This window comes from Ranitomeya variabilis, chromosome 6 (assembly GCF_051348905.1).
Source record: "Ranitomeya variabilis isolate aRanVar5 chromosome 6, aRanVar5.hap1, whole genome shotgun sequence".
Classification (NCBI taxonomy): domain Eukaryota; kingdom Metazoa; phylum Chordata; class Amphibia; order Anura; family Dendrobatidae; genus Ranitomeya; species Ranitomeya variabilis.
Window position 1 is genome coordinate 17,061,092 of NC_135237.1, and position 16,383 is coordinate 17,077,474.

Consider the following 16,383-nt stretch of genomic DNA (forward strand, 5'->3'; position numbering starts at 1 on the left):
GCGTCCTGGGTGTCCTCATTCTGGTGCCCTAAATCCATTGGAGCAAAGTAGTTACATTAATGTATATAAAGGGTTACCGTCCCTCCGAACAGTCTGGTGCTTCATCACTAGAGTCGCTCCGATTTTGACCCGTTAGGTCCTTGGTTCCATAGTAGACGAGTTACATGTAGAAGCGTCCTAGACTGTGATATCTTCTGCCTAGTACTGTCGCAGTCGTCATACACTGAGGTCCTGTGATTTCTCCCCCATGCAGCGTGCGTTCCAGTGTGTCTTGTAATGGTTCCACAGAGGGTCTGGATCCTGAAGTGCTGGGGAAAAAACGTCGAGTAGAAGGCCTGCCTGCAGCACCAGCGCTCCCGGACCCCACCTGCACGGCAGCCAGAACGCGACCCATGCGTGGGCACAAGAAACGCAGATTGGTCCGGTCCAGTGAAGTGTCGTCTCTCAGTAGGAAGGTAATGATATACGTGTCCTCACCAGTTTGCTGGTCTTCACCTATTCTAGATTCGTTATGCAGATCTGAGATCAGTATAAAACAAGGCCGTGATTCCTCGTTGGGTCACTTACTGGATTTCTTAGACTTGAAGTCCTCAGAGCTTCTGGAGCCCTGCAAGCTTCTACCTACCAGCTTTTATCCTGCTGCACTTTTGATTATCCAGCTTGGTGTGACCATGTGTGTATAATGTCACAATGATCACGCTGAGGCCAGCTAATCATTAGAGGAGTAGGAATGGCTCCCATCTGTGACTATGGTAAACTGACCAGACCTCTGGACCTGGGTCTTGCTTCACTCATCTCTGCTGGTTTTGGTGATATGCCACTTTATCAGCTACATCGGGAGCTCAGCGCTGAGGTCCTGTCCAATATTCAGTCTGAGTATAAATACCAGGACCAGCCATGGAACTGGGGGTCTGTCACTGCTGCCCTCTGATTACGCAGCATAATGCTAGCCTTATATTCCCTGCAGAGACCAGAGGCTCCCCCTAGTTTGCCCTTACAAATCTGGAAACGTTGTGATATTACTGTCCATGCCCCTGATGGCCTTCGATGTGACATCTATGGTGGTCTATGATCTATTTGCAGCGAGATTCCCCTCATTGAAGGCTTTATGTTGTCAGTGAATTCTTATCCTGCAGTTCTCGTTTGTGTGACGTGGTTACTGGCTGCCCCTTTATTGTGATTACTGTCCGTTCTGTCCTGGCCCTTGTGTATCTGATGATCTTTTCTTGTATTTAGCCTCAGAAGCCGTTGTCTGCAAAGTGCGGCTGTGAGCCTCCAACCACCTGTATTTTATGTGGATGCAAAACCAACGTGAAGCCCACCCATCCCTGCACAATGAGTGAGCGGCTGGCACTAGCGGATCCATGCTACCACCCCATCCTCTCCTTCCCCTACGGTAAGCCGCTGGTGGGACCCATCGTATCCTCTTCACTGCATGTAACTACAGCTAGTAGCCGCGGTTTTATTGCCGTTTATTATTGTGATGATTCACTAAACCATGCACACATTCAATTATCGCTTGTGAATAAAGGGGTTGTCTCATCGCAGGACGTGCCAGAAATTTCTAATACATGAGGGTCCCTCCTGCCCTCAGTTGGGAGGACCCCCTGATTGGATTTGTTGCGGCCTCTGTTACTGGATTGGTGGTCGCACATACTGTGCATCTGCCATAAACAACTGAGACAACCCCTTTAAGGAATGGCTGCCATATAGCTGTGTGAAAGTGTTTGCCCCCTTCCTGATTTCCTATTCTTTTGCATGTTTCTCACACTGTAATATTTAAATTTGTTTGACCTGAAACATTTGACAAAGATAACACAAGTACTCATAAAATGCAGTTTTCAAATGAAGGTCTATATTATTAAGGGAAAAGAAATCCAAACCTAGAGGGCCCTGTATGATAAAGTGATTGCCCCCTAAACCTAATAACTGGTTGGGCCGCCCTTATCAGCAGCAGCTGCAATCAAGACTTTGTGATAACTGGCAAGGAGTCTCGTACAACGCTCTGGAGGAATTTTGGCCGCTCATCTTTGCAGAATTGTTGTAATTCAGCCACATTGGAGGTTTCCGAGCATGAACCACCTATTTAAGGCCACAGCATCGCAATCATATTATGGTCAGGTCTTTGACTAGGCCACTCCAAAGTCTTAATTTTGATTGTCTTATGCCGATCAGAGTTGGACTTGCTGGTGTGCTTTGGATCATTGTCCTGCTGCCTAACCCAAGTGCACTTTAGATTGAGGTCAAACAGATGGCCGGACATTCTCAGTCAGGATTTTTTGTAAACAGCAGAATTCATGGTTCGATTCACCACAGCAAGTCTTCCAGGTCTAAAAGCTGCAACTTTACTTTTTCGTACAGGGCCCTGTAGGTTTGGATTTATTTTTCTCTTAATAAAAAAATCTTCATATATAAACTGCATTTTGTTCTCTGTCTAATATTTACGTTTGTTTAGTGATCTGAAACATTTAAATGTGACAAACATGGGAAAGAATAGGAAATCGGGAAGGGGGTGAGCACTTTTTCACACAACTGTATATGCATAAAAAGGCAGCAGGTGAGTCAGTAAGTTCCTGAGCTGCCTGCTCGATCGGCCAGCCATCTAATGTGCATGGTGGCCTACTATTATGTGTTATTACTCTGTAGCCATGAGACTAATGTTTACTACGTTGTGAAGGCCCAGAGTGGCCCCGAGCGGACGGCTCTGGCCGGTGTCGCCTGCGTCTCCTGACTGATAACGTGCGCTCATTAACTCTTTGCTTCTAGATACTCCCCTTAACTTGCACTTTGAAGCGTTGCTGAAAGACGACAGGCAGCTCCGGTTTTCTCACAAACTCAAAGCTCTTAAGTTTTCTCAGCTCAGCAAGAAAACCTCAGAAAGGTTTCGAAGAGACTGTCCTAGCCCGACGACGGATTTCACAGGCAGTAAGTGCCTCAGGATCCCGCTTTCTGGAAAATACCAGTATACCTGCTGGCAACTTTCTGTGGATATTGCAAACCCTTTAAGTCATTTGCGACTTCTTTATATTGGGGTTCCTTAGCCTTTTGTAGCTTTTTGTGCATTACAAGGATGCGACATAGAATGGTGCGTGGCTCTTTTCTCATCTTTGCTCGTCTTGTGTATTTCTGCTTGTCATTCCCTCTTTCACCACTAGGGGGCATCAAAGATTATTTTGTGCAGCGGTTAGCTAGATTAGTTACTGAGAGGCTGAACCCTTAGCATACTGACCCCTGGGCAGACCCCCAACATGGTGACCCCCCCCCCCCCGGCAGAGCCCTCATCAAGCACCGAGGCGTACTTACTCATCTGTATCCAGAATTTGGCAACAGTCTGTGCATGTTGCCTGAGCCCTGTCCATTCACAGCTGACACGGCAGCAGTAGAGGCCGAGCTCGGGGGCACGCCTCGTATCCCCAGTATAATGCTTCCATAGCTGTAGTAACTATCCCCATAGTCGGGGCACGCTGTACTCGGCAAGGAGCTTCATAACCTAGGAATTAGTCTACAAACACTGGTCATCACATGGAGAATAGGTGCACAAATGCCGTAGGTGGGAGTCCGCCAGGGACCCGGAGCCACACTGTGCCACTTACACTCCTTATACATAACCTCCTGCATAATCGGTGATGCAAATCCACAATCTACAAATGTAATGCATTCATGGTTTTGGCCGGCAGGGTCTTTATTTCGAGAGGACAGGCAGTACAGAGGATTGCCGAACTCCAGCATACACATATCCAGCGCCGTCACTCCAAGACCAAGCAATGCAGCCCAGCAGCTTTCATCCCTCACAGAAACCCCCCCTTCATCCAACTCAGCGGTAAGTGCATATCCAGGAGTAGTGCCCAGAAAGCTGTGATGGCGACCATTGCGCCTGTAATCCTGCTTCTTCCAAAACTTTCATTAATGACTCTTCTCATAAATGCCCCCTTCTACATATCCGTGTTCTTCTGTACGGCGGGCTCAGGAGGCTCACAACATGATGGTTCCTTGTGACCCTTGTTTTCTTTCTTTTAGGCTCTCAAGCGGAAAAGGTTTGAGAATTCGTACGACATCGATAATATTGTCATTCCAATGTCAATGGCTGCTGCGGCTCGGGTGGAGAAGATACAGTACAAGGAAATCCTGACCCCGAGGTACGTGGTTACCTCTGCACTAAGCCCAGATGCAATGTGTTATGGAATGGACCCCGGAGCTGAGTGCCGGCGGGGTACCATGACAGCTGGGGGCCCCTGATGGCCCCGTCATCGCCCCCTTGCCACTTCCGTGAGGCAGAGACTGTTTTTAATAGGACACTCATGATCACTATATATTGCAGTGCTGAAGTTCAGCAGTAGATAGTACAGGCAAATGTTCAAATTCCCTATATCTTCCCCCTCTCCAACTTAATAAGGAACTTAAAAAATAATCGTATTCAATATCATCACATCTTAGATTTTCATGCGGCAGATTAACATTATTCAGCCTGTAAGGCAAATGCTGTAAAGAAAAATCAAAAATTAGTTTTTTTTTTAAATGTTTATAGTCATATCTCCTCCAAACTATGCAATAAGAAGGCAATCAAAACTTAATTTATTTCTATATCGCCAACACATTCCACGGCAATAAAGACTAATAAGAGTAACACATAATTCATCAGTTACAGGAGGAGCGAGTTTCATGCTTGAAAGCGACCATATATGTAGAACGTACTGTCATGTACGGTCCGGTCATCATTTACAATAGGGGTGATGATATAAAGCTGCATGATCTGGTAATCAGCCAGGATCTATAGAAGTTCAGTTACCAAGTGTTATTGGGTGCATGTAGACGGATGAAGAAGAGGAGCCAGGTTCTGAGGAAAACTCAGCAAGAAGAAATGGATGTTTTTAAAGGACGCTTAAAAATATGGGGTCTGGGGTAATGCGTTCCAAAAAAACTGGTGCAGCATGAGATATAGGGCAGAGCTGCACTGTGGAAAGGAGATGTAGGGCGGTGCAGCACTGTGGAGAGGACGGTAGTGTGGTAGATGAGATGTAGGGCAGTACAGCACTGGAGAAAACGATAGTGTGGTAGACAGATGAGATGTAGGGCAGTACAGCAGTGTGGAGACGACAGTAGTGTGGTAGGTGAGGAGGAGATGTAGGGCGGTGCAGCACTGTGGAGAGGACGGTAGTGTGGTAGGTGAGATGTAGGGCGGTGCAGCACTGTGGAGAGGACGGTAGTGTGGTAGGTGAGATGTAGGGCGGTGCAGCACTGTGGAGAGGACGGTAGTGTGGTAGGTGAGATGTAGGGCGGTGCAGCACTGTGGAGAGGACGGTAGTGTGGTAGGTGAGATGTAGGGCGGTGCAGCACTGTGGAGAGGACGGTAGTGTGGTAGATGAGATGTAGGGCGGTGCAGCACTGTGGAGAGGACGGTAGTGTGGTAGATGAGATGTAGGGCGGTGCAGCACTGTGGAGAGGACGGTAGTGTGGTAGATGAGATGTAGGGCGGTGCAGCACTGTGGAGAGGACGGTAGTGTGGTACATGAGATGTAGGGCGGTGCAGCACTGTGGAGAGGACGGTAGTGTGGTACATGAGATGTAGGGTGGTGCAGCACTGTGGAGAGGACGGTAGTGTGGTACATGAGATGTAGGGCATTACAGCTCTGTGGAGAGGACGGTAGTGTGGTAGGTGAGATGTAGGGCAGTACAGCACTGTGGAGAGGACGGTAGTGTGGTAGGTGAGATGTAGGGCAGTACAGCACTGTGGAGAGGACGGTAGTGTGGTAGGTGAGATGTAGGGCGGTGCAGCACTGAGGAGAGGACGGTAGTGTGGTAGGTGAGATGTAGGGCAGTACAGCACTGTGGAGAGGACGGTAGTGTGGTAGGTGAGATGTAGGGCGGTGCAGCACTGGAGAGCGCGGTAGGGTGGTAGATGATGTAGGGTGGTGCAGCACTGTGGAGAGGACGGTAGTGTGGTAGGTGAGATGGAGGGCAGTACAGCGCTGTGGAGAGGACGGTAGTGTGGTAGGTGAGATGTAGGGCGGTACAGCACTGGAGAGCGCGGTAGTGTGGTAGGTGAGATGTAGGGCGGTGCAGCACTGTGAAGAGGACGGTAGTGTGGTAGGTGAGATGTAGGGCGGTGCAGCACTGGAGAGCGCGGTAGGGTGGTAGATGATGTAGGGTGGTGCAGCACTGTGGAGAGGACGGTAGTGTGGTAGGTGAGATGGAGGGCAGTACAGCGCTGTGGAGAGAACTGGTAGGGTGGGTGGTAGACAGAATAGGGAGGAGATGTAGGTCTGTGCAGCACTGGAGAGCTTTGTGGGTAAGCACTCTGTAGTGTAAAATAAAATAAAGCTTCATGGGAATTACTAAAATAATTTATCACTCTGGATAGTAAGGACAATGAGTGGTTCTACACCAAAAGCACAAGAATCACATCGACAAAAAAGTGTAAATGAACCCAAATATCAAAGGCTATTTAAAAGGGTATAATTTTATTGATATAATTAGAACAAATATACCGAATTACCAAAGTTGGCCATAAGGTGGCGCCACAATACAATAAAATGCAAACCTATATATTACTGCCCACAAAAGAGTTTCTAAACAAACCGTGAATAAGTGCCCTGTGTGACAATTAACCCCTTAATCCCATATGACGTACAATCCCGTCAAGGTGACCTGGGACTTAATTCCCAGTGACGGGATAGTACATCATATGCGATCGGCCGCGCTCACGGGGGTGGCGCGGCCAGGTGTCAGCTGACTATCGCAGCTGACATCTGGCACTATGTGCCAGGAGCGGTCACGGACCGCCCCCGGCACATTAACCCCCGGCACACTGCGATCAAACACATGATCGCAGTGTTCCGGCGGTATAGGGAAGCATCGCGCAGGGAGGGGGCTCCCTGCGTGCTTCCCTGAGATCCCCGGAGCAACGCGATGTGATCGCGTTGCTCCGAGGGTCTCTTAGCTCCACCTCGCTGCAGCAGGCCCGGATCCAAAATGGCCGCGGCATCCGGGTCCTGCAGGGAGGTGGCTTCACAGCGCCTGCTCAGAGCAGGCGCCGGGAAGCCTGGAGCTGTGCACGTCAGATCGCTGATCTGACACAGTGCACAGCAAAGTGTCAGAGCGGCGATCTTACACTATAACATGATTCCCCCCCTGGGGCAATGTTATAGTGTAAAAAAATATATATATTCACATGTGTAAAAAAAAAAAATAATAAATATATATATATATATATATATATATATATATATATATATATATATATATATATATATATATATATATATATATATATATATATATATATATATATATATATATTGTTCCTATAAATACATTTCTTTATCTAAATAAAAAAAAACAATAAAAGTACACATTTAGTATCGCCGCGTCCGTAATGACCCGACGTATAAAACTGTCCCACTAGTTAACCCCTTCATTTAACACCGTAAAAAAAGCAAAAAACAACGCTTTATTATCATACCGCCAAACAAAAAGTGGAATAACACGCGATCAAAAAGACCGATATAAATAACCATGGTACCGCTGAAAACGTCATCTTGTCCCGCAAAAAACGACCCGCCATACAGCATCATCAGCAAAAAAATAAAGAAGTTATAGTCCTCAGAATAAAGCGATGCCAAAATAATTATTTTTTCTATAAAATAGTTTTTATCGTATAAAAGCGTCAAAACATAAAAAAATGATATAAATGAGGTATCGCTGTAATCGTACTGACCCGAAGAATAAAACTGCTTTATCCATTTTACCAAACGCGGAACGGTATAAACGCCTCCCCCAAAAGAAATTCATGAATAGCTGGTTTTTTGGTCATTCTGCCTCACAAAAATCTTAATAAAAAGCGATCAAAAAATGTCACGTGCCCGAAAATGTTACCAATAAAAACGTCAACTCGTCCCGCAAAAAACAAGACCTCACATGACGGTGGACCAATATATGGAAAAATTAGAGCTCTCAAAATGTGGTAACACAAAAAATATTTTGTTGCAATAAAAGGCGTCTTTCAGTGTGTGACGGCTGCCAATCATAAAAATCCGCTAAAAAAAGCCCGCTATAAAAGTAAATCAAACCCCCCCTTCATCACCCCCTTAGTTAGGGAAAAATTAAAAAAATGTATTTATTTCCATTTTCCCGTTAGGGCTAGGGTTAGGGTTAGGGTTGGGGCTAGGGTTAAGGCTACAGTAAGGGTTGGGGCTAAAGTTAGGGTTTGGATTACATTTACGGTTGGGATTAGGGTTAGGGGTGTGTCAGGGTTAGGGGTGTGGTTAGGGTTACCGTTAGGATTAGGGTTAGGGGTGTGTTTGGATTAGGGTTTCAGTTATAATTGGGGGGTTTCCACTGTTTAGGCACATCAGGGGCTCTCCAAACGCGACATGGCGTCCGATCTCAATTCCAGCCAATTCTGCGTTGAAAAAGTAAAACAGTGCTCCTTCCCTTCCGAGCTTTACCGTGCGCCCAAACAGGGGTTTACCCCAACATATGGGGTATCGGCGTACTCGGGACACATTGGACAACAACTTTTGGTGTCCAATTTCTCCTGTTACCCTTGGGAAAACACAAAACTGGGGGCTAAAAAATAATTTTTGTGGGAAAAAAAAAAAGGATTTTTTATTTTCACGGCTCTGCGTTATAAACTGTAGTGAAACACTTGGGTGTTCAAAGTTCTCCCAACACATCTAGATAAGTTCCTTGGGGGGGGTCTAGTTTCCAATATGGGGTCACTTGTGGGGGGTTTCTACTGTTTAGGTACATTAGGGCTCTGCAAACGCAGTTTGACGCCTGCAGACCAATCCATCTAAGTCTGCATTCCAAATGACGCTCCTTCCCTTCCAAGCTCTGCCATGCGCTCAAACGGTGGTTCCCCCCCGCATATGGGGTATCCGCGTACTCAGGACAAATTGGACAACAACTTTTGGGGTCCAATTTCAACTGTTACCCTTGGAAAAAAACAAAACTAAGGGCTAAAAAATTTTTGTGGAAATTTTTTTTTTTTCTTGCAGCTCTGCGTTTATAAATTGTAGTGAAACACTTGGGGGTTCAAAGTTCTTACAACACATCTAGATAAGTTCCTTGGGAGGTCTAGTTTCCAATATGGGGTCACTTATGGGGGTTTCTACTGTTTGGGTACATCAGGGGCCCTGCAAATGCAACGTGACGCCTGCAGACCAATCCATCTAAGTCTGCATTCCAAGTGGCGCTCCTTCCCTTCCAAGCTCTGCCATGCACCCAAACGGTGGTTCCCCCCCACATATGGGGTATCGGCGTACTCAGGACAAATTGGACAACAACTTTTGGGGTCCAATTTATCCTGTTACCCTTGGGAAAATACAAAACTGGGGGCTAAAAAAAACATTTTTGTGAAAAAAAAAAAAAAGAAAAAAAAAGTTTTATTTTCACGGCTCTGCATTATAAACTGTAGTGAAACAGTTGGGGGTTCAAAGCTCTCAAAACACATCTAGATAAGTTCCTTAGGGGGTCTACTTTCCAAAATGGTGTCACTTGTGGGGGGTTTTAATGTTTAGGCACATCAGGGGCTCTCCAAACTTAATATGGCGTTCCATCTCAATTCCTGTCAATGTTGCATTGAAAAGTCAAACGGCGCTCCTTCCCTTCCGAGCTCTCCCATGCGCCCAAACAGTGGTTTACCCCCACATATCGGGTATCTGCGTACTCGGGACAAATTGTACAACAACTTTTGGGGTCCAATTTCTCCTGTTACCCTTAGTAAAATAAAAACAAATTGGAGCTGAAATAAATTTTTTGTGAAAAAAATAAAATAAAGTAAGATGTTGTTTTTTTTTTGTTTTTTTTAACATTCAAAAAATTCCTGTGAAGCACCTGAAGGGTTAATAAACTTCTTGAATGTGGTTTTGAGCACCTTGAGGGGTGCAGTTTTTAGAATGGTGTCACACTTAGGTATTTTCTATCATATAGACCCCTCAAAATGACTTCATTTTTTATTTTAAGTGACCACATCACATTTGGTGTTGTAAAAATGAGAAATTGCTGGTCAACTTTTGACCCTTATAACTCCAACAAAAAAAATAGTTGGTTCCAAAATTGTGCTGATGTAAAGTAGACATGTGGGAAATGTTACTTAAGTATTTTGTGTGACATCTCTGTGATTTAAGGTGCATAAAAATTCAAAGTTGGAAAATTGCGAACTTTTCTTCCAAATTTCCGTTTTTTTTTTTCACAAATAAACACAAGTAATATCAAAGAAATTTTACCACTATCAAGTACAGTATGTCACGAGAAAACAGTGTCAGAATTCATTGAAGAGTTATAACCTCATAAAGGGACAGTGGTCATAATTGTAAAAATTGGCCCAGTCATTAACGTGCAAACCACCCTTGGGGATTAAGGTGTTAAAGCTGAGGAAAGATCTGATTCTGCAGATGTTTTTAAGATGCAAGTGACGTGACTTATGTACCCAAAGATGGTATAAATTCAAACCGCACCTCTGCCCACTGAAAACCAGCAATCCTACAGCTCCATTAATGGGAAAACAATGCGTCTCGGAAATACCCAAACCAAATATATAAATGTAGGTCTGGTATATGGAGAGATTAAGAATTTTGTAAAAAAAAAAAATATATAATTTTCCTAAAGCCACTAAAGTAACTGATAAAAGATTGGTATTGCTGTAATCAGTGACCCCTGGAATGGGGTAATTACTGCTGTGAGCGCCATAAAAACACCATTCCATACTGCTTGGGGGGAGAGATCCTGGTTTTATTTCATTGTGTAAAAATGAATGATTTCATTCAATTCATCCTGCAAGAAAAAACGCCATCCAACTCCCCTGATAGAGATAGTCGTTACGATTCTTGGAAGAAGGGGAAGGAAAAATGGACGTGTCATGGAAGGGTTAAACTATGGTGAGACTTTTGTTACTAAAGGAGTTGTCTGCTCATTCTGTACATGGATGCTTGTAGACTTGTCAGGGGATTAAATATTTGATGAAAAGTTTCGACATTTTGGTGACTGTCAAATTTTTTTATTTTTTTTCTCAGCTGGAGAGAGTTAAACTCTTCAGAGCAAATCATCCTGGAAGAAGATCCTCAGGTGAGTGTCCCTGCCAGGTGTCGTGTGTGTGGATAGCATCCTCAGATATAAGGAACTGGTGACGTCACAAGATCTCTATATAGTCGGCACATGGGCATGTGCAATGGCTGGCGCTGCGGTTTATGGTCGGCACATGGGCATGTGCAATGGCTGGCGCTGCGGTTTATGGTCGGCACATGGGCATGTGCAATGGCTGGCGCTGCAGTATATGGTCAGCACATGGGCATGTGCAATGGCTGGCGCTGCGGTATATGGTCGGCACATGGGCATGTGCAATGGCTGGTGCTGCAGTATATGGTCGGCACACTGGCATGTGCGATGACAGGCGCTGCAGTATATGGTCGGCACACTGGCATGTGCAATGACTGGCGAGGGCTTTTGCTTACTGACTGCTGTGAGCACACATGTGGCCTCCCCTTCTCATCCCATTAATGATTTGGGCTCCATCGCTGCAGTGGCCGTGTCTTATTACGTGGCATTTGGTCAAATAGCTACCAACGAATTACTGCAAAAGACCAAGTCTGGCTTGTAGAGATGCTTATTTGCCATATAGAAGAATCCTAAACGTGTGGACCCACCATGTATGGCTAGGGGAGGTCTTTAAGACCACATACCGCGTTAATTTTTGCCTACCAGCACTGCTTGGCTGAGCTGTATTGTACAATATTTGTTTTCAGAGGTGTGCACTCATTCTTGATCTGCTGCAAAAAAAAAAAAACTGCATCAGTCACCAGATGGCAGCTGTTTCCTCTGCAATGTTTGCTCTCAAATGGCCTCACCTGTCCGATCGGCAACAGGAGCTGGGGGCCTCGGCGTCACCAGTGGGGCCGGCGGCAGGACCGGGGGCCTTGGCTTTACCAGTTGGGCCGGCGGCAGGAGCTGGGGGCCTCGGCGTCACCAGTGGGGCCGGCGGCAGGATCTGGGACCTTGGCATCACCAGTGGGGCTGGCAGCTGGGGGCCTCGGCGTCACCAGTGGGGCCGGCGGCAGGAGCGCTGGGGGCCTCGGCATCACCAGTGGGGCCGGCAGGATCTTGGGCCTTGGCGTCACCAGTGGGGCCGGCGGCAGGAGCAGGGGCCTCGGCGTCACCAGTGGGGCCGGCGGCAGGAGCGGGGGCCTCGGCGTCACCAGTGGGGCCGGCGGCAGGAGCGGGGGCCTCTGCGTCACCAGTGGGGCCGGCGGCGGGGGCCTCTGCGTCACCAGTGGGGCCGGCGGCGGGGGCCTCGGCGTCACCAGTGGGGCCGGCGGCGGGGGCCTCGGCGTCACCAGTGGGGGCGGAGGCCTCGGCGTCACCAGTGGGGCCGGCGGCGGGGGCCTCGGCGTCACCAGTGGGGCCGGCGGCGGGGGCCTCGGCGTCACCAGTGGGGCCGGCGGCGGGGGCCTCGGCGTCACCAGTGGGGCCGGCGGCGGGGGCCGGCGGCGGGGGCCTCGGCGTCACCAGTGGGGCCGGCGGCGGGGGCCTCGGCGTCACCAGTGGGGCCGGCGGCGGGGGCCTCGGCGTCACCAGTGGGGCCGGCGGCGGGGGCCTCGGCGTCACCAGTGGGGCCGGCGGCGGGGGCCTCGGCGTCACCAGTGGGGCCGGCGGCGGGGGCCTCGGCGTCACCAGGTGTGGCCGGCGGCGGGGGCCTCGGCGTCACCAGGTGTGGCCGGCGGCAGGAGCGGGGCCCTCGGCGTCACTTGTGAGGTCGGCAGTCACCTGGCAAGCTGGCGGCGGAGCACTAGGTCTGCTGCTGTACTATGACTAGCGGCTTTTTATAGGATGCCCTCAGTGTAATGCTGATGGACTTAATATAGAAGAATCGCACTGTATTATAAGATCAAACGGGCAAATGCCGTTGACATGAGTTACAATCCGTCCATAACCTGAACTGTACGTTCTTCACATGATTTAATTCCCGAGGTGAACGCTATAAACCTACACACAGTGTAACTGGTAGTAACCAAAGGTGAAGGACCCAAAAAATCTCAAGGTGGGATTTTTACTGATTCCCGTAATATTCTGCAGAATAAGACAAGTTTCGCTGTTTGGTGAGTGGCTCAAAACTTAAAATGCAAAAAATAGCAAAACTTTGTTGAGTTTTCTTAAATTTTTCCCTATACTATCCTGCAAAATGAAATTCCTGCTGCTTGTCGGAAAACTCTTATAGTGCGTAAACTAAGAAACCACTTTGATCTTTGGGTCAGGGCAGAGTCCAGGCAGTTTTTTTCTCACGTTTGATGCTGCTGTACAGGTCGCTCTGCTTACAGGTCGCTTAGTTTACAGTGCTGGAGCTTGTGGTGCGTCGTTATCCCTCGTTATGGCCTCTATCTGGCAGTAGAGGTCTTCTCTACATATTGACTTGTCTGTGTCCCCGCAGCTTGAAGACTTGTCTGACGAGACGTATCAGACCCGACACAATGCGTACGAGGATCTGGAGCGCTCCCGCTGGGACTCATGGACTTCGGCTATTCCACAGAGGCGAGGGAGCAGGTACTGGACTCAATGCAATCATTGTATTGTGCGGGTCCATCTGTGTCCTGAAGAAAGGTTACAGGACAGATCTTCACTTTAAGATCCAATAATCCTGTGTCCCAGGAGCTGATTCTGCAGTCATTTGTTTCCATCACTAAATATGCAACGTGTGTAGTCTTCCCCGTACGCCTAGGATTGCCCAGGACTATGGCCGTGTTATGGGGGTCTCAGCAGTGGACCTGCACTTCATCTAGGGGGCTCCATATTACTCTTGGATCAGTGGGGGAGGGTACCTCGGTCACTACCTCTTGGTTTCTGTAGGAGGTTTTAGGACAATAGGTCACATATCCTACTTCAATACGCTTTCTAATTCCTAAAGATTCGCAGACCTTTATAACTTTCTCATGGTTTTCCCCTTAGGTCCTCTAACAAATCTGACGGTCGATGGACCCCGCAGCCTTCATCCAACAGCCAAGGGTCTTTCCAGCAGCCGGCCTCTCCGGATATTGGATTCCCCAGCCTTAATGATGTCCCGCTAACCCTGTCATCTGCTGCCACCGACTACCCGGAGCCTTACAGCACTGTCCAATGCCTCGCTGTCCACAGCCGCACCAGGGGGCTCTCCTGGAGTGAAGACACAAGATCTTCCACCCCTGAGCTCCTGGATGAAGAAGAACAAGTTTGTTTCAGCTTCACTTGTGTTAACTTAGAAGCTCCCCCATAAGTGGTTTATCTGGTGCTACAGAATTGGGTGGTCTTGTCTTGGGACAGGCTATCAATATCCACTTGATGGTGGTCTTACTCATAAACCCCCTGCTAACTGCAGGGGGCCTGACTGTTTTAAGTGGGGGGGGGGGGGTGTAATACAGCTCAGATCTGGGGGTCTATTCAAGTGTACAGTACTGAGCTGTAATACCAGCCCCAGCAAGGGCCCTCCCACCACAATCAGCTGATCTGTGGGGAGCCGGACCCTCAATCTGATGATGACCTCTCCAGAGGATGGGCAATAAGATTTAAGGACCCATATAGTCCACTAGTGATAATGGGTATTATACACTGGTCAGCCTGGGCTCGTAATGACGCACGTTTCTTCTCCCTCTGCAGATCATCACACCCTGGGACCCTCGCTCTTTTCCACTTTCAGACAGAGACCATCACTCTCTCCAAACCTCACCGGGGACTACACCGAGCAGAGGCAAGAGCAAACTTCACCCAGATGTCCTGTGTAACACAGGGGGCAAGTCAGACCCCCAGACTGACAGCATATACTCTGGCACGTCGGCAGAAAACCTCGCCCCCACCTCCAAAGATCCCCTTCTACCTAATAGCATTTCAGTAGTTCGATTTAGTGCCCATAGCGGCGAAAAAATCGCAAGCCTGGAATATTTTCCCACCAGGCCGGTGAACAAGAGATGAAAGCTTGTCCTCTTCACGAGATGTGTACGACCTGAGAATACAAACCCCATATACTTTATTTCAGTATCAAGTGCTTGGCTGACTTGCAGGCCCGAGCGGAGAAGTAGAGGGGCCCCCAGTAATGGCCGGGGGTCCTGGGCTCAGCAGCACGCTGAAGTAAAAGGCCTGTGACAAGGTTATAGCAGAGGCCTCAGGCTGAGCCTCATGCTTACCATGGAGCGCAGGAAAGTCTCCAGAGTCGGATGACGACTATTTCCTGCCGCTCTGTGAGGTGTAAAAGGCAGAGTACGTACATGGAGCAGGTGACGTCTGCCGCGGAGGGGAGGAGTGCTGGATTATAGGCATTCTTAAATTGGGGGTTCACAGAGGTGCGGGGGGGTAAGAATCAGGTGTAGACCCTTGCCTGCTGTAAGGAGCGCACTTCATGTACCGGAGGCCCTGCGGGCAGTGCGACGTTCTGCAGGCGACTCTCCAGCACTAGATCCTAGCGTCTGTTCTTCTATCACTGTGTAACGTTACAGCAGGAGAAGCAGATTCACCTCTCGTGCCCGGCGCCACAGAGCACGGTGCCCCAAATGGGCGAGAAAGAGAGGGGTAATAAAGAAGCGACCGGACGGAGAGTCCTGGGAACAAAAACGTGTAATTACTGAATGAGTGGGAAGAATCGCCTCCTGTCTGAGAATGGCCGGGTGTATATGGATATATGGAGGAGATCACAAAGAATAAATTCTAAATCCTATTATTCCCGTTCTCATGTTTTACTTTGTGTCTGGACAATTCCTTTACTGAATGTGGTGCGGTAGATGCCGGATTACCAGAGATTCTGGATAGACAGAAGTCTAGGATGGACTGACTGATGGAGAACTGTGCTCTGTTCATACAGGCTGTGGCCCTTTAGAACAGAGGTGTCAAACTGCATTCCTCGAGGGCCGCCAACAGGTCATGTTTTCAGGATTTCCTTGTATTGCACAGGTGATAATTTAACCCCTTCCCGACATTTGACGTACTATCCCGTCGAGGTGGGGTGGGCCCCCATGACCGCCGACGGGATAGTACGTCATAAGCGATCGGCCGCGCTCACGGGGGGAGCGCGGCCGATCGCGGCCGGGTGTCGGCTGCATATCGCAGCTGACATCCGGCACTATGTGCCAGGAGCGGTCACGGACCGCCCCCGGCACATTAACCCCCGGCACACCGCGATCAAACATGATCGCGGTGTACCGGCGGTACAGGGAAGCATCGCGCAGGGAGGGGGCTCCCTGCGGGCTTCCCTGAGACGATCGGTACAAGGTGATGTACTCACCTCGTACCGAACGTCTTCTCCCTGCAGGCCCCGGATCCAAAATGGCCGAGGGGCTGTATCCGGGTCCTGCAGGGAGCACTTCCGGGTCGGAGCAGGCTGCAGATGAAAGCTGCAGCCTGCTCCGATGAAAGTATGATCGCAGATATGAT

General features: G+C 48.6%; 1 protein-coding gene across 1 annotated transcript in view; it reads left to right on the plus strand.

Annotated features, from left to right (window-relative positions):
• The window catches only part of LOC143781374 (KAT8 regulatory NSL complex subunit 1-like), a 72,817-nt gene extending 57,144 nt beyond the window's left edge, over positions 1-15,673 (plus strand). The window contains exons 5-13 of the mRNA XM_077267959.1: positions 254-455; positions 1,237-1,396; positions 2,767-2,925; positions 3,678-3,820; positions 4,018-4,136; positions 11,013-11,064; positions 13,421-13,533; positions 13,936-14,194; positions 14,620-15,673. Coding sequence (XP_077124074.1) covers positions 254-455; positions 1,237-1,396; positions 2,767-2,925; positions 3,678-3,820; positions 4,018-4,136; positions 11,013-11,064; positions 13,421-13,533; positions 13,936-14,194; positions 14,620-14,931 — 1,519 coding nt within the window. The 3' untranslated portion in view covers positions 14,932-15,673. The remainder of the gene's footprint in view (positions 1-253; positions 456-1,236; positions 1,397-2,766; positions 2,926-3,677; positions 3,821-4,017; positions 4,137-11,012; positions 11,065-13,420; positions 13,534-13,935; positions 14,195-14,619) is intronic.
• Positions 15,674-16,383: the final 710 nt, after the last annotated feature.